This window comes from Pristiophorus japonicus, chromosome 18, assembly GCF_044704955.1.
Source record: "Pristiophorus japonicus isolate sPriJap1 chromosome 18, sPriJap1.hap1, whole genome shotgun sequence".
Lineage (NCBI taxonomy): Eukaryota > Metazoa > Chordata > Chondrichthyes > Pristiophoridae > Pristiophorus > Pristiophorus japonicus.
In genome coordinates this window covers 92,829,384-92,852,977 of record NC_091994.1, presented here as the reverse complement: position 1 = coordinate 92,852,977, position 23,594 = coordinate 92,829,384, and the positions used below count along the sequence as shown (strand labels likewise).

The 23,594-nt window shown below is 50.0% G+C and overlaps 1 protein-coding gene across 5 annotated transcripts; it reads right to left on the bottom strand.

Moving 5' to 3' along the window:
- Positions 1 to 1,268: 1,268 nt before the first annotated feature.
- mfn2 (mitofusin 2) lies at positions 1,269 to 21,684 on the bottom strand. Of its 5 annotated transcripts, none has more exons than XM_070860375.1 (18): positions 21,588 to 21,684; positions 20,702 to 20,880; positions 19,486 to 19,621; positions 18,750 to 18,912; positions 17,957 to 18,081; positions 17,703 to 17,811; positions 16,597 to 16,704; positions 15,602 to 15,755; positions 10,492 to 10,559; positions 10,147 to 10,268; positions 9,745 to 9,871; positions 9,490 to 9,594; positions 8,829 to 8,931; positions 7,835 to 8,055; positions 7,179 to 7,334; positions 5,296 to 5,492; positions 4,615 to 4,749; positions 1,269 to 4,109 (listed from the first exon to the last, which is right to left on the bottom strand). In XM_070860375.1, the coding sequence occupies exons 2-18, from the start codon at positions 20,874 to 20,876 to the stop codon at positions 4,040 to 4,042; spliced, it is 2,274 nt and encodes a 757-aa protein (XP_070716476.1). In that variant the 5' UTR covers positions 20,877 to 20,880; positions 21,588 to 21,684; the 3' UTR covers positions 1,269 to 4,039. The 5 variants fall into 5 exon arrangements, 3 of the variants coding, with proteins under 3 accessions (XP_070716476.1, XP_070716477.1, XP_070716478.1); XM_070860376.1 differs by having other exon boundaries at positions 21,490 to 21,673; XR_011587635.1 differs by lacking the exon at positions 8,829 to 8,931 and having other exon boundaries at positions 7,835 to 8,051.
- Between the last annotated feature and the right edge of the window lie 1,910 nt (positions 21,685 to 23,594).

Genomic DNA, 23,594 nt, shown 5'->3' with positions numbered 1-23,594 from the left:
TCCATCTGCGCACACTCAGAGGCCGAACTCCAAGCCATCGTCAACACCTTCACCGAGGCGTACGAAAACATGGGCCTTACACTAAACATCCGTAAGACAAAGGTCCTCCACCAACCTGACCCCACCACATTGCACTGCATCCTGGTTATCAAAATCCACGGTTCAGCCTTGGACAATGTGGACCATTTTCCCTATCTCCGGAGTCTTCTATCAGCAAGGGCAGACATCGATGACGAGGTCCAACACCGCCTCCAGTGCCCCTGCACAGCCTTCAGTTGCCCGAGGATGAGAGGTTTCGTGGATCAGGCCCTCAAATCTGGCACCAAGCTTATGGTCTACAGGACAGTAGTGATACCTGCCCTCCTATAAGGCTCAGATACGTGGACTATATACAGCAGACACCTCAAAGTGCTGGAGAAGTACCACCAGCGCTGCCTCCGCAAGATCCTGCAAATCCACTGGGAGGATAGATGCACCGTCAGTGTTGTCGCTCAAACCAATATCCCCATCATCAAAGCACCACCTGACCAGCTCTGTTGGGCGGGCCACATCGTCCACATGCCCGACACAAGACTTCCTAAACAAGTGTTCTACTCGGAACATCTACACGGTAAGTGAGCCCCAGGTGGGCAGAAGAAACACTTCAAAAACACCCACAAAGCCTCCTTGATCAAGACCGCCCAAAGTGGAGGAAGAGCATCTGGGAGGGCTTTGAGCACCTCCAGTCCCGTCGGCGAGAGCATGCAGAAATCAAGCGTAGACAGTGGAAGGGGCATGTGGCAAACCAGGCTCCTCACCCACCCTTTCCTTCAACCAGTCTGCCCCACCTGTTAAGAGACTGTAATTCCCGCATTGAACTGTACAGCCATCTGAGAACTCACTTTGAGTGGAAGCAAGTCTTCCTCGATTTCGAAGGACTGCCTATAATGATGATTCTCTGGAGACTGCATATTCATGGCGTAGGTGTGATGGTGCGATGTTTGCAAGCACAGAGAGCCAGTTACTGTGGTCTGTGAATAAGTCACTGTGGCCCATGCAACCAGTCCAGTCACTGCAGTCATGGCTGGGGTTATTCCAACAGACTGCCTTTTTTGCACTTTTTACAGAATTTCTCCACATTGAGCAGCTGTCAGTGCCCAGGATTGCTTTCCCTGCCCATCACCCAGCAATCTCGCAGCACTGCACCTACAGGTAATTCAGTGCCAATTTTGTGATGCAAGGAAATAATTTTGATCAAAGATTGCATCACAGACAACTGGACACAGAGGAAGTTTTACAAATGAATTTATTTTTCCATTTATTTTAAACAAGCCTATTACACCTGTTATCAGAACACAAGGAGAACAGTACAAGTCATAGAGGGAGCTTTGCCTAAATGTTAACCAAAAAATACATTCCAAAAAAAAAAACTTCATTAGAATAAGGAAATAACCTCGAGCAGCAGAAACATAAAGTGCATTTTAACTGAAATTTTTCAACAAAATCCAAGTGAATAGATACCGTTGAGAGTACCGAGATTTAGAGCCTTGTTATACGGTAGCATCAAAATTGAGCTCCCTGATCATCATCTGTACCGAGCAGTCACTACTCAGTGAAACGCCTCAAACCTGACAGAACTGGAAATGAGGTCAAGCAAGACGACTCACTTCATTCTTTAGGGATAAACAGAAATAGACAACAAGTGGACTCGCATCTGAAAAATAAGGCAGGTTAAGGTCTCAATCATTAACCAGTCTTTTCTTTGAGATGCTGACTAGTGTATTGCCAGAATTTTCAGTTCTTATTCCATCTTATTCTTTCCAATATCTTTAAATGAGAACAGTTTAAAATCCATAAAACTATGAATATAAGCCTCAACCAAGATGGTGTTTAAACACAAAACATATTACATTAAATGTTAAATACACAAGTTTCCGTGCAAGTGATCAGGAGTCAGAGCCAGGATTGTGGTCCTGGGGACATGGTCGACAGTCAAACTGTTATTCATGATGCACATAAGTCATTTCATCCAGTCAGAAATCTTAACCCTCATTAGAACGGGGCGAGTTCAGAATGAATGCAGCTCTCGACACTCTCAGTACACGGCAGAATTTAAAACACAGCATTTACCAATTTTCAGGGTAAAGGATTTCCTCCTTCGGTAAAGTCTGGGCAACAAGACCACCATGACAACACGGCAGAGTTCTGAAGGCTCTTCCTCCCTTTGGGACAGTGTGTGGAGTCGATGCCCCAATACAGTCTGTGCAAGGGATGCAGCCGCCAAACCAACAATAAAATACCTCGCAGCTCATTGCACAATCTATCAGCACAGGGTCCCCAGCATCCTTGGTCTTTATATTTACATTGATGGGCAAATGGCCAAACCGTTCGTAAATGCAACTCGTGAAATGCAGAAAGCTTCTCACCCTTCAGTACTTTCTTACTCAATCTCCAGACAGCTATTCTCCAGTCTGGGGCATGGAGGTAGAGATAGTCAGGGCAGGGGGTGGGGGAAGATAGTCAGGGCGGGGGCAGGGCAGGCATGGTCAAAGCTATCCCTTTTATCTTCTGAAACTTCACCGTAATCAGCACTAAATCAGAATTAGCTCTGTACTAATGCCCAGATAGTCTCACCTGAACCCTCTTTTACCACTTTCCCATATCTAGTGTTAAATCGTAGTAAATCTTTCCTCATAAAGCATTAATCTTCCCCCTCTTTATGTATAAGCTCATTATCCGGGTCCTTGTTACTTGCTGGCTTCTCTGTACAGTTGATTGAGACACTGGGGACAACATTACATGACATAACAGGACAGGACAGGGCTCAAGCACTGTGCCCACCCCCTGTCCATACAAACCTCAGCACCAGTAACTGCTCATCTTTAGGGCACAGATCAGTTAAAAACAGAACACCAAATCTAGAATAACTGAGTGAGTTACAGGTTGGGGTCTAATCGTGGGGTGCAGGGTGTTTAGCTACCCAGGAGTGAGTTACAGGCTGGAATCTAATCAAAGGGCTTGGGTGGTTTATATATAGAACAGACACCCAGGAGTAAGTTACAAGCTGTAATCTAATCAAAGGGTTTGGGTGGTTTATTTATAGAATAACATACCCGGGAGTGAGTTACAGGCTGGAATCTAATCGAGGGGTTCGGGAGATGGCATAGTTTGTGGAGTGAAGTTTAAATCCTCAGCAACCTATCTCTGAAATCTAGGATTAGAACTCATATTGTAACATCATGAGGAACTGTGAGCCAGACACCATCTCCTGAGCTCCAAGTTGGTGTCAAGTGCCCTAGCTGCAGACGCTATGAGAGTGTGTCTGGGGGTTATAAAAGGACTTGTTGGCTTCTTTATTCCTCTGTAAAGACATGTGGTTTAAATGATTAGCTCGAGGAAATGTCATAAATCGCCCTGACCAGATTCAGTCAGCACTCCTGCCCGGGTCAAACGGCAACTGAACCTTTGTATTAAAGATTTGTATAAAATGATCAGATCACCTATGGAAAGGGTGGGGGGGGGGGGGGGGGGGGGAAAAGAGAAGAATCAAAGGAGGGTCTTTCCCCATCTCCAGTAAATTGTTTATTCTCCAGTCAAAATTCAAAAGTACTCCCACCTCCCAACTGTGCAAGGACCCCATGTTTTGTCCATAGTTAGTGAGCAGTCTGTGGATCAAGTGAAGTCTCCTCTCCCCCACCGCCGCCCCCCCCGTTACAGAAAAGTTTGAGGCGACCTGTCCTGAAACGTGACAAGCTCAGTGTGTCCAGTGCCAATCAACAAGCCTGAACTGCAAGATGAACCTGGACTGATTAGTGTTCTGAACCAAAGACATAATAGGAAGCAGGTCTCCTGCTGGCTGCTCTGTCCTGTGGCGTGCCATGCGTTATACAGCAGACACTGGTCATTAATTCAGCCCCCAGCAGCTTTAAAGTGTTTATAAATTATTCTGCGCAAGAAATTAAGATCGCGGCGATGCCCCCCTCCCCGGCTTGGCGGTCAGCGCTGAACTCGTGGCCCATGCGGTGGAAACATCCCTCAATCTCACACCTGCCAGTCGCTCTCATCTGCTCTGCTCCAGGTACTGGTGAGTGAACATGTTCAGCTCACTGTCCAGCCAGCCGGCCTTGTTTCTGCAAAGAACAACACTCAATTACTGCAAGTACAGAGTGGGGAATCGGCACACTGACACCGGGAACCCAAAGCACCGCTATCGGCCCACCGCCTCCGGGGGGGGGGGCGGGGGGGGGGGGAGGGATACCTGCCCACAGCCCCGGGTGGAACCCAGCCATTGCATCACCTCATTCCTCAACCAAGGTCACGCAGGTGACAGCTCCCAGGAACTCTACACTGCCACCTTCATCATGCAAAGCTATGAGAGTGTGGCGTGCGTTTGGGTTTCTGTGCTCTTTCCCTCTCCGAGTGGAGGAAGCTCAGCCCCTGCTCCCAAGACTGATTGCTGGAGTCATGAATCCACCATGAGGGGCATCACAGTCCCGGCTCACATTAATGCAAATACCAACACACTGGGCCCATTGGAACAGCTTTGCACGGAGCACAATGCTTCTGACCATCAGATCCTGGGCCCAGAACTGCCAACATTCTGCCCCTGGCTTTGCCGACACAGTGGGCACCCACCTGAGCAGTTTGGCTTTGCTCTGCAGTGAGTCCAGCTGTTCAATTTTCTTATTCAGGTCTTTAATCTCCTCGTCCAGGTTCTGCCGCGTTATGTCCACCTGCTGACACAGCTGGGCAAAGGTCCCGGTCAGCTCCCTGCAGGGGAAGGAATGGAGACAGAGGTACCGTGAAAGGGAGATACAGACACACAAAACTAGACATTTACTGTGACAATAACTTAAACTATCACGGGGTGGGGAAAGAATGGATGAGAAAAGTCAGTCAGGGTCCTCCCGCTGATCACTATCCACTGTCCCCACCTGGAAGCTACAAGCAGGGATGTCAGGTGAAGGCATCAGGCCTCACTGTGATGCCTGCTGTAGTGGAATATCCTACCAAGATTTACTGTCTAGTCCCAAATGTGAAGAATAGTCTTGGGGTGATGGACTGATGGCCCGGTGACACTGGGATATTGGGGTGAGGGGCTGGTGATACTGGGTCATCGTACCCCAGAAAGAGTCGGTGACTTCAGGGCCGGTATTAAGAAATCAGAGGGGGATCATTTTGAAGAGTGACAACAGCAGCCTGTGTTTGGAATGCGAGGGTGTGTATGAAGAAGGGGAGAGGGGCCTTACTCCACATTGGCTTCACTGACTCCCAACACTGCTCACCCCCCCCCCCCCACCCCGTTACCCCACTTACTGTTGCACTTGATGGCTGCAGTTGGAGCCGGTGTAACTGACAATGAGCTGCAACTTCTCGCCAGCATACTCCACGAGCTGACGCTTGAAAGCTCGCTCCTTGGCTCTGGTCGTCCACGTCAGGCGCTCGTACACATAGAGGAGGCCATACATCCCCACACTCAATGCAATCAGCCGCCAGCCCACCGCTTTCCACACCTGACAATCAGACAAGGGGTCACATTTAACAATGTAAGAAATAGGAGCAGGAGGAGGTCATACAGCCCCTCGAGCCTGCTCCGCCATTCAAGAGGATCATGACTGATCTTCAACCTCAACTCCACTTTCCTGTCCTATCCCCATATCCCTTGATTCCCCTAGAGTCCAAATATCTATCTCAGCCTTGAATATACTTAATGATTCAGCATCCACAGCACTTTGGGGTAGAGAAATCCAAAGATTCACAACCTTCTGAGTGAAGAAATTAAAAGGCCGACCCCTTATCTTGAGACTAGGACCCTAGGTCTAGACTCTCCAGTCAGGGGAAATGCCTGCCGTTTCTTCAAACGTCTTCCTGCACTGTTCAACATGAATAAATTTAGACTTCTCTATCTCCATGCAACATTCCAGCCCTAGTCCCTGGGACTCAACGCCAATATCTCAAGGACAGCAGCAGTGTTTCTGCTCATTTATAGTGAACAGAGGCAGGTTTACTAGCTGGGCACGGACTAGACACGTGGCTTGATAAAGAATGAATGGGGCTCGTGCAGTGGCACCCAGCCCGAGGCGAGGGTGAGAAATCATACAGTGCTCGGGTTCACACACAGTGCCCACTATCTGACCAGAGGTCGTGGACCATAGGAATGTTGCAGCACTGATACCCATCATGTCTGTGCCAAATTGTCTCCATGAGGCACCTGGTCTAATCCTATTCCCGCTTGCTCCCCGTACCCGTTAATATATTCCTCATTTTCAAGCAACTGTCTAATTCCCTTTTAGAAGAGTTTGCAGCTAACTGCCCCCTTTCATTCTTTGAGATTATTCTGTTTGTGCCCTTGTTACCCGCTCACTGATGAAATGGAAACATTCCATCACCATTTACCTCAGACAAAACCATTCACAACAGATCTCCATCAGGTCACCGAGTAACCTTCCAGCTCTAACCAACCACTACGGAGCTGGTCAGCCAGAGGGCCCTAGGAGATATGGCCTTTAAACTGTGGAGCACCCCCAGCGTTGCAATACACTCGAGAGTTCAGCCTTTTCCAGGTGCTGCTTCGGCCCTGTGGTAGCGCTCTCTCCACCCCAGTCCAAACGCCGTAGGCTCAAGCTTCCAGACGGGACATTGGCACATGGTCCAGACCAAAACTGCAGTACGGGAACTGAGGGAATACAGCATCAGAGGTCACAGGTGTCGTCTTTTAGATGAGACGTTAAACAGAGGTCCTGTCTACCTGGGTAACAAAATTCCGCGACACATTCCTCCCCCAATCCAACACGACCAAAACAAATTAACTGATCACCTCGTGTGCTGTTGTGGGATCTTGCTGTGTACATACTTGCTGCCGTGTTTGTCTACGTAACAGTGACTGCGCTTCAAAATTACTTCATTGGTTCTGGTGCACTTTGGGATGTCCTGAGGCTGTAAAAATGTGCGATATGAATACAAGTTCTAGTTTCTACTTTAGCTACCTGGCACCTACTCCACTTCATCCCCCTCATGGTTTCAGCAATGTCACACTGTCGTGCCCTGTGAATCAATACTGGTTACAGTAGATGCAGTTATACAGAGTGGCTGTCACACTGTCCTGCTCAGACCTCCATCGCTCCGCCCCCAGCTGCCGACTGTATGAGCTACCAGAGGTCACCGTACCAGATGTTGACTGGTAAGCAGCTGTCACTTACCACACCCCCGACCACTATTATGCCCATCGATGTCCGCGAGGTTAATGATGCCAATCCTGTTACCATGGAAACCATGAGTTCTTCCTGGGTCATGGAACCCTGGGGTAAGGGTGGTAAGCTGGTGCTGATTGGGGTAATGGGTAGTTGCCGTGGCACCTAGAGACACAGGAGACCAAGATCTGAGACCAAGAATCACTGGAAATCAGACTGTATACAACCAGCTGCTAACCTCTGATATTACCCAATGCACCAGTTAGATTACAGAAAAGCAGCGGTGGAACCAATCACCAGCAATCTCACTGGTGTCAGCCGTGGCTCAGTGGCAGCTCCCGTACCTGTGTCAGAAGGTTGCGGATTCAGGTCCCACTCCAGAGACCTGAGCACATAATCCAGGCTAACACTCCCAGTGCAGTACTGAGGGAGTGCTATCTTTCGGATGAGACGTTAAACCGAGGCCCCATCTGCCCTTTCAGGTGAATGTAAAAGATCCCATTGAACTATTTCAAAGAGCAGGGAGTTCTCCCCGGTGTCCTGGCTAATATTTATCCCTCAACCAACTTCACTAAAAAAAAAAAAGAGATCATCTGGCCTTTATCACATTGCTGTTTGTGGGGTCTTGCCACGCACTGATTGCCGCGTTTCCCTCTTTGCTTTACCTGGTCGTTGTATCCGGCCAGCGCCCTGCGGCTGTTCTTTGGGCCCAGAAAACGGCTGACGAGCATCGTCCACCCGAGAGAGAAGTGGAACTCGATGTCCTCCTGGAAGTCGGCACACAGCCGGTCGCAGTTCAGGTCGTAGCTGAGGCTGAAGCGCTGACGGGGGACCGGGACATCCACTTGGCCTCTCTCTGTGGGTGGCAGCAGGGGCTGGAGGCTGTCTGGCAAGGGGGAGGGGGGAAAGAAAAATCACCACAAAATCATCCATTGAAAAGAATCATCCATTGAAAAATATTGAACTCACGCAGCCGGGGTGCCCAGGGTGGGGGGGAAACAAGGCCCTGCACCACCCATATTCCACCCATGCACCAGGCTCCATTCATCCATTAGCCCCACCCACACTGCCCCCTGCCCCCTCCCGAGCACATGAAATCCTCAATAGGAACATAGGCAACCATAAGCCCAAAGTCTGTTCCTCTGAAGCACACGACACATGTCATGTCTCAAATCACTCAACCTCCTCTACAGGGATCTACCACCAGGCTGCACCATCCCCACCCTCAACCCGGGGCGCTTAGTCCGCCAATTCTGGCTGTCTGTGCCCCCTCCCTTTGCCCTGCCATCGACGGGAGGGCCTTCCGCAGCTTCGCCCCTCCCCCACCCCCCAAACTCCCTCCGTGTCCCCATTTCTCTCTCTTTGAAAAACCTTTTCAACCCACCCTTTGGTCTCCGCTCCCCGTTCCCTCCCGTCTCGATTTTTGAGCTGGCCTGGGGCGGTAGTTGTGGGAACACAAGCTGCTGGAGGACAGGAGTCCGGGCGATGGAGAGGATGCAGGAGTGGAGACTCCTTCACCCTTGGGGGAAATTAAAGCACAAACAGCCCCGAAGCCGCAGATTGCAGTTTAGTTCGATGCTATTTACTGACATATATCTGAAGCTGGTTACATTTCTCCACATTGTTGCACTGTGAAAGAACGGAGTGTCCAGCACTGACCGATCATTTCCTGCTGCGTATTCTGCAGGCTGGCCGTAATGGTGACAGAGCAACGCTCAGACATATTGCGCCCAAGTCCTTCCTCAAGGTGCTTGTGAAGCTCCTGCAAAAAGGGGGAAGAGAAAGATAATGATGTTTGGAAGATGGCGAAATGGACAGAAAGAAAAGACAACCTACAGAAACCCTGGTGAAGAAAGTCCTTCACATCCGGCCCTAGGGACCCAATAGCTCAAATCCACCCCCCCGCCCTGCAACGCACCCCCCCGCCCGCCCCGCCCCGCACCCCCCTGAATGCAGTTATTTTCCTGATCCTTTCAGTCAGTTTATTAGAGTCCCTTCCGCTACACTGGTTCCCGATTTGATCCCGTTAAGGTCAGTATTCCTCTGAACTTTCCTCTAGTTCCTTTCAAGGTTCTGATCCCCCGCTCTACTCGCACCACACACTGCCTCCTTCCTGCACCCTCACTGTGACAAAATCAAGATTCATCGCATCCTCCTACTCCAAAGACGTCAAAACTGTGGAAACCCCTCCCCTTCCCTCCGTCAAGACAAACGAACACACTTGGGGGCGCCCGAATTCACCGAGGGGCACAGGGTGATTCCGATGCTAGAAGGATGAGCCCAGGGATCATTCTGCTCACCCTCTTACACCAATACTCACACTCTTGTAGACTCTGAGCACCACCTGGGAGGGGTGAAAGTCCATCTGGAAATCATCCACCAACATGGAAAGGTGGCGGATTTCTTCTGCCATTGCATTCGAGACCTGAAACACAGGAAATGGCATCAAACAGCAGCCAGACCCTGCTCAGATGCAAGTCCAAAAACCTGGAGCAGAGGAAATACACCAGTGAACATTAAATCGCACACTCACCCACCCCCAGTGCGAAGTTAGCCCAACAGTGCACACTCTCACCTGCCGCTCCACCTCCTCGGTGATCTGTTTGATCTTGGTTTTACAGTCCTGGGTCACTAAATCCAGCTGATTGTCTATAAATTCCAATCGATCCATTCGCTCCTCTCTCTGATTCAGGCAATGCACCCTGCAACAAGGCTAAAGGTCAGTACCAACCTCAGCTATACTCAGTATAAGGAGATGAGTGTCTGGAGGACACTGCGCTAGTCTATTGTACAAAGTGGTTTCCATTTTAGGTTTTGGTTCCTTATATTCCCGGCGTTCCCCCCCCCGCTCCCCTATCGATTGGTACAGCCCCGATCAGAGGGAGAGGGTTGGGGTTACAAACGGGCAGCCTGTTGAAGCACCATCACTTACTGAGCATTATTTGACATACGCGAACGCCCTGCCCTCTGTACACACCTCTGCTCCGTGGCAGAAACGTGCACGGAATCCATGATTCGCCGCAAGGCCTCGGAGATCTGCTTGCCACGGACTGTGTGTTGCTCAAACTTGGTCTTCACTGCTGACTGTGAGATACATTCCTGCAGGAAACATTCGACAAACGGAGGAGTCAGTTTAAACCCCGCACCAAGAATAGCTTATAGGGAAGTGGGCTTTGGTCAGAAGGATCCTTACACAGATTTAAAAAAACTAAAGATCAAAGTTATTAGAATTTTCTGAACGAATTGACAGAACAGAAGGGCCTTCAGTGAAAGCTGGAAATCAGCAGCCACACTGCAGCCCTTTCACTCAACACAAACTAACCTCAAACCGGCGCTCAAAGTTCTGGAACTCGAACATTCTCGCCTGGAACCCCTCAGCCAGTGCTCCACCTGTTCACAACACACAACAGCATGAGCTGCACCACTTCTCTCAGAGACTCGCACATTACAGCTTAAACTGGCAGTCAGAACTGGGAAAAGATCCACAACTCGACAGACCCAGGGCTGAGTCATCAGACAGCTGCTTTTAATCTAAATTATTTCAGTCTAATAATTAACATTTTCAATTTTCAAAGCTCTGTCTCGATCCCAATTCCACCCCAGGTCTGGGCTGAGTTAGCAATCGGCCTCAGTACCTCTGGGCTCGGGAGGGGATGATCCGGACCTAGTGACTCCTATGTTTGTATGTGTGTTGGATGAGGACAGATCAGGCTTGATAGTGCTACCCTCCTCAGGTGGAATAGCCTGCCAGCATATGCTCCGCTCATCTGAACATGAGCCTGAGAGAACAGGCGGGCCAAGCTGTGTTCACAAGACTCCATAAAGTTCTTAAAATCAAACATGACATACGGGGACCCCTGTCCAGCTTTAGTCCATTTTACATTTCCAGTTTAGTGCCTGCTGACCTTTGATGATACGTCAGGTTATTTACTGTGGAAAATCAGCCATGTACAAATGTGGGCGGATATTAGATAAATACTTGAAGGGGAAATAATTGTCGGGCTTGGGGAAAGAGCAGAGGAGTGGGACTAATTGGATAGCTCTTTCAAAGAGCCGGCATAGTCATGATGGGCTGAATGGCCTCCTCATGTGCTGTAAGAGGAGGAGGCGACAGTCCGGGGTCGGAGGCCTATAAAAAGGCTGCGAGTTCAGGAATTTGGGCAGCGTCGAGGAGGAGGAGTGCTTGTGCAGCTACAGGGAGATGGCAAAAAAGTAGTCGAGAGAAATAGAAAGGTGACGTCACAGCCAAGGGGGTAAGTGATTGGCTGGTGATTGGTAAGTAGCTTTTCTTTTTTCTCTATCAGTGAGTAACTTTTAGCATTGTTGCCAATTTAAGTGTATCTAAGGGTTAAGTCATGGCAGGAGAGCTCGGACACGTGTTATGCTCCTCCTGTACTATGTGGGAAATCAGGGACGCCTCCGGTGTCCCTGACAACTACGATTGCGGGAAGTGTATCCGCCTCCAGCTCCTGACAAACCGCGTTGCGGAACTGGAGCTGAAGGTGGATTCACTCTGGAGCATTCACGATGCTGAGAATGACGTGAATAGCACGTGTAGCGAGTTGGTCTTACCGCAGGTAAAGGGTCCACAGCCAGATAGGAAATGGAAGACCAACAGGAAGAGCAGTGCAAGGAAGGTAGTGCAGGGATCCCCTGCGGTCATCCCCCTGCAAAACAGATACACCGCTTTGAGTACTGTTGAGGGGGAAGACTCATCAGGGGAGGGCAGCAGCAGCCAAGTTCATGGCACCATGGCTGGCTCTGCTGCACAGGAGGGCAGGAAAAAGAGTGGGAGAGCGATAGTGATAGGGGATTCAATTGTAAGGGGAATAGACAGGCGTTTCTGCGGCCGCAACCGAGACTCCAGGATGGTATGTTGCCTCCCTGGTGCAAGGGTAAAGGATGTCTCGGAGCGGGTGCAGGACATTCTGAAAAGGGAGGGTGAACAGTCAGTTGTCGTGGTGCACATTGGTACCAACGATATAGGTAAAAAACGGGATGAGGTCCTACGAGACGAATTTAAGAAGCTCGGAGATAAATTAAAAAGTAGGACCTCAAAAGTAGTAATCTCGGGATTGCTACCAGTGCCACGTGCTAGTCAGAGTAGGAATCGCAGGATAGCTCAGATGAATACGTGGCTTGAGCAGAGGTGCAGCAGGGAGAGATTCAAATTCCTGGGGCATTGGAATCGGTTCTGGGGGAGGTGGGACAAGTACAAACCGGACGGTCTGCACCGAGGCAGGACTGGAACCAATGTCCTCGGAGGAGTGTTTGCTAGTGCTGTTGGGGGAGGAGTTAAATTAATATGGCAGGGGGATGGGAACCAATGCAGGGAGACAGAGGGAAACAAAATGGAGACAGAAGCAAAAGTCAGAAAGGAGATGAGTAAAGGTGGAGGACAGAGAAACCCAAGGCAAAAAACAAAAAGGGCCACTTTGCAGCAACATTCTAAAGGGTCTAAGTGTGTTAAAAAGGCAAGACTGAAGGCTCTGTGCCTCAATGCGAGGAGTATTCGGAATAAGGTACACGAATTAACTGCGCAGATAGCAGTTAACGGATACGATGTGGTTGGCATCGCAGAGACATGGCTCCAGGGTGACCAGGGCTGGGAACTCAATATCCAAGGGTATTCAACATTTAGGAAGGATAGACAGAAAGGAAAAGGAGGCTGGGTGGCATTGCTGGTGAAAGAGGAAATTAATGCAATTGTAAGAAAAGACATTAGCTTGGATGATGTGGAATCGGTATGGGTGGAGCTACGGAATACCAAGGGGCAGAAAACATTAGTGGGAGTTGTGTGCAGGCCTCCAAACAGTAGTAGTGATGTTGGGGAGGGCATCAAACAGGAAATTAGGGCTGCATGCAATAAAGGTGCAGCAGTTATCATGGGTGACTTTAATATGCATATAGATTGGGCTAACCAAACTGGAAGCAATACGGTGGAGGAGGATTTCCTGGAGTGCATAAGGGATGGTTTTCTAGACCAATATGTCGAGGAACCAACTAGGGGGGCAGGCCATCTTAGACTGAGTGTTGTGTAATGAGAGAGGATTAATTAGCAATCTCGTTGTGCGAGGCCCCTTGGGGAAGAGTGACCATAGTATGGTGGAATTCTACATTAGGATGGAGAATGAAACAGTTAATTCAGAGACCATGGTCCAGAACTTAAAGAAGGGTAACTTTGAAGGTATGAGGCGTGAATTGGCTAGGATAGATTGGCGAATGATACTTAAGGGGTTAACAGTGGCTGGGCAATGGCAGAAATTTAGAGACCGCATGGATGAACTACAACAATTGTACATCCCTGTTTGGCGTAAGAATAAAAAAGGGAAGGTGGCTCAACCGTGGCTATCAAGGGAAATCAGGGATAGTATTAAAGCCAAGGAAGTGGCATACAAATTGGCCAGAAATAGCAGCGAACCCAGGGACTGGGAGAAATTTAGAACTCAGCAAAGGAGGACAAAGGGTTTGATTAGGGCATGGAAAATAGAGTACGAGAGGAAGTTTGCAGGGAACATTAAAATGGACTGCAAAAGCTTCTTTTGATATGTAAAGAGAAAAAGGTTAGTAAAGACAAACGTAGGTCCCCTGCAGTCAGAATCAGGGGAAGTCATAACTGGGAACAAAGAAATGGCAGACCAATTGAACAAGTACTTTGGTTCAGTATTCACTAAGGAGGACACAAAGGGGTCAGAGTGTCTAGTAAGAAGGAACTGAGGGAAATCCTTATTAGTCGGGAAATTGTGTTGCGGAAATTGGTGGGATTGAAGGCCGATAAATCCCCAGGGCCTGATGATCTGCATCCCAGAGTACTTAAGGAGTTGGCCTTGGAAATAGCGGATGCATTGACAGTCATTTTCCAACATTCCATAGACTCTGGGTCAGTTCCTATGGAGTGGAGGGTAGCCAATGTAACCCCACTTTTTAAAAAAGGAGGGAGAGAGAAAACGGAATTATAGACCGGTCACCTTGACATCGGTAGTGGGTAAAATGATGGAATCAATTATTACGGATGTCATAGCAGCGCATTTGGAAAGAGGTGACATGATAGGTCCAAGTCAGCATGGATTTGTGACAGGGAAATCATGCTTGACAAATCTTCTGGAATTTTTTGAGGATGTTTCCAGTAGAGTGGACACAGGAGAACCAGTTGATGTGGTGTATTTGGACTTCCAGAAGGCTTTCGACAAGGTCCCACACAAGAGATTAATGTGCAAAGTTAAAGCACATGGGATTGGGGGTAGTGTGCTGACATGGATTGAGAACTGGTTGGCAGACAGGAAGCAAAGAGTAGGAGTAAATGGGTACTTTTCAGAATGGCAGGCAGTGACTAGTGGGGTACTGCAAGGTTCTGTGCTGAGGCCCCAGCTGTTTACACTGTACATTAATGATTTAGACGAGGGGATTAAATGTAGTATCTCCAAATTTGCGGATGGCACTAAGTTGGGTGGCAGTGTGAGCTGCGAGGAGGATGCTATGAGGCTGCAGAGTGACTTGGATAAGTTAGGTGAGTGGGCAAATGCATGGCAGATGAAATATAATGTGGATAAATGTGAGGTTATCCACTTTGGTGGTAAAAACAGAGAGACAGACTATTATCTGAATGGTGACAGATTAGGAAAATGGGAGGTGCAACGAGACCTGGGTGTCATGGTTCATCAGTCATTGAAAGTTGACATGCAGGTGCAACAGGCGGTTAAGAAAGCAAATGGCATGTTGGCCTTCATAGCAAGGGGATTTGAGTACAGGGGCAGGGAGGTGTTACTACAGTTGTATAGGGCCTTGGTGAGGCCACACCTGTAGTATTGTGTACAGTTTTGGTCTCCTAACTTGAGGAAGGACGTTCTTGCTATTGAGGGAGTGCAGCGAAGGTTCACCAGGCTGATTCCCGGGATGTCGGGACTGAAAGAAAGACTGGATCAACTGGGCTTGTATTCACTGGAGTTCAGAAGAATGAGAGGGGACCTCATAGAAACATTTAAAATTCTGACGGGGTTAGACAGGTTAGATGCGGGAAGAATGTTCCCAATGTTGAGGAATTCCAGAACCAGGGGTCACAGTCTAAGGACATTTAGGACCGAGATGAGGAGAAACTTCTTCACCCAGAGAGTGGTGAACCTGTGGAATTCTCTACCACAGAAAGTTGTTGAGGCCAATTCACTAAATGTATTCAAAAAGGAGTTAGATGTAGTCCTTACTACTAGGGGGATCAAGGGGTATGGCGAGAAAGCAGGAATGGGGTACTGAAGTTGAATGTTCAGCCATGAACTTATTGAATGGCGGTGCAGGCTGGAAGGGCCGAATGGCCTACTCCTAAACCTATTTTTTATGTTTCTAAGATTCTACCAGTCAGGTATAAGCAGCTTATTACAGTTAGACCTCTTCGCCCAGGATTAGTATAAACATGCACCTTTCACCAGTCTCCCTCGTACCTCCTTCAGGCATCCCTTGTGCTTTCTGGATCCGAGCGTTCAAAACTTCTTTGGCCGATACAAAGAAGATGCGGTCAGTAGCCAGAGCCCGGTCCACCACCCCCAGCTCGTCCACCAGGAAACTAGTGCAGCGATCCATGTGCTGCCGACGCACCTGATGTGGAAAGAAGTTTCGCTTCATTTACATTACATTCAAACAATGCCCAGTCACTGATGGAAGAAAAGCACCAAAATAAACGAGGCCCCAGCCAAGCGTGTAATCATTGAGGTTTCACTGCAGAGCGTGCACGGGGTCCAATGTCAGTCACACACACAGCAACACTTCACACAGACATCAACACGCTTCAGAGACATACGTCTCTTCTTCCACTCCCCTGGCACGGGCAGGCCATCAGTCAGCTCTGCTGAGCCGTGTGTGGCAACTCCCCTGGGAAGGAGCTTCAAGCTGCTGCTCGAAGTACAAGATCTGCTGCCAGGAAGCCACTTCAGAGAAGCTGGGCTTGTTCTCCTTGAAGCAGAGAAGGTTAAGGGGAGATGTGATAGAGCTGTTCTGATAGAGTAATCAGGAGAAACTGTTTCCAGTGGCAGAAGGGGTTAACCAGAGGGCATAGATTTAAGATGATTGGCAAAAGAACCAAGAGGCGACATGAGGAAACATCCTTTTTTAAACACATCGAATTGTGCTGATGTGGAATGCACGGCCTGAAAGGGCGGTGGAAGCAGATTCAACAGTAACTTTCAAAAGGGAATCGGATAAATACTTGAAAAGGAGAAGTTTGCAGGGCTGTGGGTAAAGAGCAGTGGAGAGCACAATGGGCCAAATGTATGATTCTATGATTCAGTAGCTCCCAATGCATCCGGTTTCACTGTGCAACAGAATGAAGCCCAGAGTCTCCCACCCCCGCTAATGCCACGTCCACATGGTGTGCTCAGAGCCCCACACAGCCAATCACAGAGCCGCTTAAGTACCAGCCCCCATTCCCCACACCGCTCACCTCCTCCATGTATTCAGGCTCTGACGCAGACGCATCCCAGCGGTTATTGAGGATAAAAATGTTGGGTTGTGACAATCGCTCGTTGACTTTGTGAAAGAACTGCTTCTCCTGAGACAGAAAACAAAGGGTTGAACTCCACCTGGTGCGGGAGCCCTGTGCTCAGTTACCGTCTGCAACGGCATCTCACTCACTGTCCCTTTGCGACACTGTCTCACTCACTCAGTCTGTCTCGGACAATGTCTCGCTCGCTTGCATTTGTCTAACTACGGTGGCGACTCGCTCACTCATTGTCTGCTTGGGACAATGTCTCACTCCCCGTCTGTGACGAAGTCTCACTCACTGTCTGCGACGGAGTCTCACTCACTGTCTGCGACGGAGTCTCACTCACTGTCTGCGACGGAGTCTCACTCACTGTCTGCGACGGAGTCTCACTCACTGTCTGCGACGGAGTCTCACTCACTGTCTGCGACGGAGTCTCACTCACTGTCTGCGACGGAGTCTCACTCACTGTCTGCGACGGAGTCTCACTCACTGTCTGCGACGGAGTCTCACTCACTGTCTGCGACGGAGTCTCACTCACTGTCTGCGACGGAGTCTCACTCACTGTCTGCGACGGAGTCTCACTCACTGTCTGCGACGGAGTCTCACTCACTGTCTGCGACGGAGTCTCACTCACTGTCTGCCTATTTGGGACGAACTCTCACTCACACTGTCTGTCTGTCTGGGACGGAGTCTCACTCACACTGTCTGCCTGTCTGGGACAGAATCTCACTCACACTGTCTGACTGTCTAGGACAGAATCTCACTCACACTGTCTGACTGTCTGGGACGGAGTCTCACTCACACTGTCTGCCTGTCTAGGATGGAGTCTCACTCACACTATGTCTGTCTGTCTGGGACGGAGTCTCACTCACACTGTCTGCCTGTCTGGGACAGAATCTCACTCACACTGCCTGCCTGTCTGGGACAGAATCTCACTCACACTGTCTGCCTGTCACTGTCTGCCTGTCTGGGATGGAGTCTCACTCACACTGTCTGTCCGTCCGTCTGAGACAGAATCTCACTCACACTGTCTGCCTGTCTAGGATGGAGTCTCACTCACTCACCGTCTGCATTAATGTTGACTCAGAGTTCGCCACCAACACAAACACATCGGCGTCCAGACAGAACTTATCAATCCAGCTATCCAGCTCTGTGGTTACATCAATCCCGGGACTGGGAGAGACAGAAGAGGAGAATATCTCAGTTGTAGCACAGCATAAGGCAGGATCCCAGTAATTGCAAAGCACGGGACAGGATCCCAGTAAATAGAGTGGGTCTGAGTTGAACTGAGGTCTACCCCCAGTACACCCTTTCATACCTGTCCACCAGCACCAGGTCGTCTCGCAATAAAGTGCACTTCATCTTGGGCCACATGACGGAAACGAGACTGCCAGCGGTGAGCTGCTCGTCCTGGTGAAGCGCGTGAGCCAAGTGATTCACCGTCTATAGGAGACACAAGATACCCTTTAATGGCAGCTTCTGAAATGACTTCCTTCATTCCATGGCCCCATTGCTCTTTCTATTCCTGGTGGTGCCTTGCAACACAATCTTCAGCTCCTTACTTGGGACCAGAGGCTAGGCCTCAGCCCTGAGCCTGGGGGCAGGGTCTGGGCCTGGGTTTTAGAGCCCATCTCACATCATCGCCCTGTTCTGACATCACTGGGACATTCGGTGCTGCTGCAGGAGTTGCTGATGGGTCAGCTGACCTGTTCCACGGTGTCCCTGAGCTGATTCAGCTGGTCAGAGAGATGCTCAAGACTGGCCCAGAGAGCTCCTTGGCATCACTGGACCACAGCCATGGTCAAACACCCAGTATGTGGTGGGTGCGGTGGATTAGCAAACCCACACTGTTCCTTCCTGTGGCACCGCTGCCATCAGAGAGGGTGTGGGGATGTAACAACTGGGGCAGAGAGGCAGAAAAAGAGGAGTTCAAAGCAATTCTTTCACAGTCATGTTCAAACAACAGTGTGACTGAAAACTTCAACCACCCCTGCATCGTTCCCCAATGCCCATTATGTGACCCACTCCCGGACATTCGCTCCAAACCTTCAGCCTGCTTCACGTTTCCCCATCCCACACTAACTGCACTGAGGTGCAAACTGCCGCCTAACCTTGATGTTCCGTTTCTCCTCAGACCCATCCGTGAGCAGATAGGCCTCGTTCCCGTCCGAGCCCTCTACACGTAGGAAGCAGTTGGTGGTGTGGCCGATTCCCGAGGGCAGGACTTTGTCCCACAGCATGGCATTGATCACACTGCTTTTCCCATTGCTCGTCCTGTAAATAAACACACTCAACTCAGCGGAAACACGGCAAAGCAGGCATAGAACTAATGGCAGGGAGAGCGGGCACTGCGCCGTAGAACCAGCGGCAGTGAGAGCGGGCACCATACCATAAAACTAATGTCAGAGTGGGCTCCACACCATAGAGTGAACGGCATTTCAAACAAACCTAGTAACACCAAACAAACTTGAACCTCACCAGGAAGGTGCAGAACTCATGACGCAGGCTATTTACGGGGACACCATCAGCAATCTGCAGGAGAGACAAGGGACAGAACAGACCTGGGACTGATGGGGAGGGCGGGCGGGGGCAGGGACAGTACAGGCCTGGGACTGATGGGGCGGGGCAGGGACAGTACAAGCCTGGGACTGATGGGGGGCCAGGGACTGTACAGGCCTGGGACTGATGGGGGGCCAGGGACAGTACAAGCCTGGGACTGATGGGGGGCCAGGGACTGTACAGGCCTGGGACTTGTGGGAGGGGCCAGGGACAGTACAGGCCTGGGACCGATCGGGCAGGGACAGTACTTGCAATGGATTATGCACAGCGGTGTGGGGAGTGACCTACCTGCCAAAAAATGCCACCTTCATGTGACGCCGTGCAAGGACCTCACTGATCCCTCCGACCTTCGAGAGGTAACCCGTCACCTCCAGCACCTGCTCCTCTGTGGTGATCGGGTCCAGCTTTCCATCCTGGTATGTTTCTGTGGAATGGGAGAAGGAACCGCGATCAAACAATGGCATCCTGTTTATGAAATTCAGACCCGAAAGTGCTTGCGTTTGGAAATGTGAGCAGTTCCTGTGATGTCTGGGGAACATGTGTGAATGTACACAGCTTAACAATCGGGGTCCCAGACAGATGCACAATCCCTGATCCCCGAGACATTGTAAAGTGTGATTCAAGATGTTCCATGTCATCTCAAGTAATGCAGCAGTGTTATTTGATGATCAATCTGATTAACGTCAATCTGCATAAAAGCAAGGCCCCCCCTCCCACCCCATGCAATTCAGAGACCCTAGAGGGATGGGGATGTTTATCTTCTGTTCGAGGTGTGGAATAGGAGCTCCCCGAGAAACCATCCCACAAGGCAGAGACCGCTGCCGACCAGCGACAGTGCAGTCCTGGGACCACAGGAGTCCATCGACAGTGCAATCCTGGGACCACCGACCAGTGACAGTGCAGTCCTGGGACCACATGAGCCCATCGACAGTGCAGTCCTGGGACCACAGGAGTCCATCGACAGTGCAATCCTGGGACCACAGGAGTCCATCGACAGTGCAATCCTGGGACCACAGGAGTCCATCGACAGTGCAGTCCTGGGACCACAGGAGCCCATCGACAGTGCAGTCCTGGGACCACAGGAGTCCATCGACAGTGCAGTCCTGGGACCACAGGAGTCCATCGACAGTGCAGTCCTGGGACCACAGGAGTCCATCGACAGTGCAGTCCTGGGACCACCGGAGATCACAAGATTGGTGGAAAAAGCTGCGTGTTTGTGGGAGTCGATCTGCATCTCTGGTTCAGCAATCTGCCAGGTTTCTATATTGTGCAGGTTTGATTATTGCACGATGCCATTCTGTTTTCTGACCTGGTTGGTTAGCTTGCACACAGCGGAGTGTTACCTCCCCGAGGTGACAGGAGAATGCCACAGGTGAAGTAAAGCTGAGAGAGTAACCGCCACCTCCCCAGGAGAACGGATTCCATATCCCATTCACAGCCGGGATTGGCCAGCCAGTCATGCACGTGCTGCCCACACCCTGCCCCGGCGAAGACCACAGCCCACCTTTGAGGAATGCGGCGCTCTCCTTTATGTAGGCTGCGAGCTGCTCAAAGATTCCATTGATCTTCTTTTTAGCCGTGACGAAGTGTTTGAGCGGGGAAGCGTTAACCTCGGCCATCAGGCGCTTGTCTTTCTTACCAACTACAACTGGGTGTGAGCGGGAGAACATCAGGGACATGGCACTGAAATAGAGAGAGTCATGTGAACCAGAGAGAGAGAGAGAGAGAAAGAAACACCCTGCTCCACATTCACACGACTCCCCACCCGCCCCCCCCAAGCTCGCCACTCGCGCGTCTCCCCCCCCCCCCCCCCCCCCGGGCTCTCCATACCCGCGACCCCCACATTCCCATTCCCGCAGTCACCAGGAGCTTCGCAAATAGCATCATCTTAACGGGAGAACCGTCGGTGGAGAATGAAGATTTCTGTTATGCTGGAGTGGAGGGGGACACGACTAGCAGTACCGGGAGGGACAGTACCCAGGAAGACAGGGGGGGTGGGGAGGGACAGTACCCAGGAAGACAGGGGGGTGACCAGTATCGGGGGGGGGGGGGGGTGTACAGGGACGGTACCCAGGAGGGGGGGGGGGGGAGTAGAGTCGGTATCCGGGAAGGGGGTGGGGGCGCCCGCTGGCCCTTTCAGCTGAGCCCGGGGACTCCGGTGCAACTCCCCTCGCCACTGGGCCCCGTTGACCGAAGAGCCCGGGGTCAGTGCCCGCTCTGGGCTGATGCGAAGCGCGGCTCTAGGCGGCCGAGGCCAGTGACCTTGCGCCGCGGCATTGACCCACGACCCACCCGGCCCGGCTCCGCACTCCAGCCGCTGTTGGGCTCAAAACTCGAGTCGCTGTCCCCGGGGTCGGGCCTACGCGCGGGAACACTAGCCGGGGGCTTGCCTGATCCGCAGCCGCTGCGCTCCCGCTGCGGCCGAAGCAGCTCCGCCAGACTCGCCAGCCCGCCGCCTGCACCCCGCGTCATCAACCCGCGACACAGACCGTCATCAACCAGGGACTGGAATGGTGACATCACGGGGGATAAGTGGGATATGGGGAAATTGGGAGATATGGGAATAGAGGGAGGATATGTCCAAGTCTGCTGGTGACCAAGGAAGATGTCAAATATCTGAATTGCCCATTTAGGAGGGTTTAGATGAGCTCAAAGCTGGAAGATGAGACAACAGAATAGCAGAGGCAAACCATTGCTGGGATCTACCCATGTTGTATAAACATAAATTGGCATTAAATAAATCACATTGCCCACCTTCAAAAATGCCTTTCCAAGCCACAGCCAGTGATCGAAGCGAGGGAATGGTAGCATAGTAGTTATGTTACTGGACTAGTAATGCAGAGGCCTGGACTAATTATCCAAGGGCAAGAGTTCAAATCCCACCATGGTTAAATAAATCTGGAATAAGCTAGTATTAATAAGTGGTGACCATCGGATTGAAGTAAAAATACAATCTGATTCACTAATGTCCTTCAGAGAAGGAAATCTGCTGTTATCCGGTCTGGCCTATGTGTACCTCCAGATCCACAGCGATGAAATGGCCGAGTCAGCCACTCAGGGTAATTAGGATGGCAATAATAGCCTAGGACTGCACGGTCCCTCAATGACACTAACACATTCACTGCCGATCACTGCGAGCGAGAGAAACATAGGAGCAGGAGTAGGCCATTCAGCCCTTGAGCCTGTATTCAAAGAGATCATGGCTGATCTGAGACCCACGCCGTTGGCCCATAATACCTTTGGTGAACAGATAGCGATCAATCTCCGATTTAAAATTAATAATTGATCTAGCTTTAATTGCCGTTTGCGGAAGAGAGTTCCAAACTTCTGCCACTCTTTGTATGTAGAATTGTTTCCTAATTTCACTCCTGAAAGGTCTGGCTCTAATTTTTAGACTCTGCCCCCTAGTCTTAGAATCCCCAATCAGGGGAAAGTTTCTCTCTATCTACCCTCTCTGTTCCCCTTAATATCTTGAAAACTTCAATCAGATCACCCCTTAACATTCTAATTCTAGCAAATACAGCCCTGATGTGTAATAGCTTCTTGTAACTTAACCCTTGAAGTCTGGGAGTCATTCCGATAAACATATGCTGTACTCCGTTCAAGGCCAATATATCCTTTCTAAGGTGTGGTACCCTGACCTGCTCACAGTACTCTAGATGTGGTCTAACCAGGGTTTTGTACAGCCGCAACATACCTTCTTGAATTCTAGCCCTCTAGATATAAAGACCAGCATCTCAGTAGGCTTTTTGATTATTTTCTGTACCTGTTCATGACATTTCAATAATCTATGTATCTGGACCACCCCAAGTCTCTTTGGACCTCCACTGTTTTTAGACTTTCATCATTTAGATATTTGTCTACATTGAAATCCATTTGCCACAGTTTTGTCTGTTCACTTAATCTGTCGATATCCCTTTGTAATTTATACTTCCTACTACACTGCCTATAATGCCACCTATCTTTGTGTCATCAGCAAATTTGGATATATGACTTTCTATGCCATCTAAGTTGTTAATAAATACTGTGAATAGTTGAGGCCTAACACAGAGTCCTGCAGGACACCACTAGTCACCTCCTGCCAATTTTAGTACCTACCCATTGTCCTAACTGCCTATCTCCTGTCACAGCCAATTTCCAAACCAGGTCAATAATGTGCTCTCAATTCCGTGGGCTTCTATCTTAGTTAACAGCCTCTTATGTGGGACTTTATCAAATGTTTTCTGGAAGTCCATATAAATATCATTCATAGACATTCCCCTGTCCACTACTTTAGTCACCTCCTCAAAAAATTAAATCAGGTTTATCAGGCATGACCGACCTTTCACAAATCACAAATCCACGCTGGCTCTCTCTGATCAACTGAAGATTTGAGGAATTCAGTCACCCTATTCTTA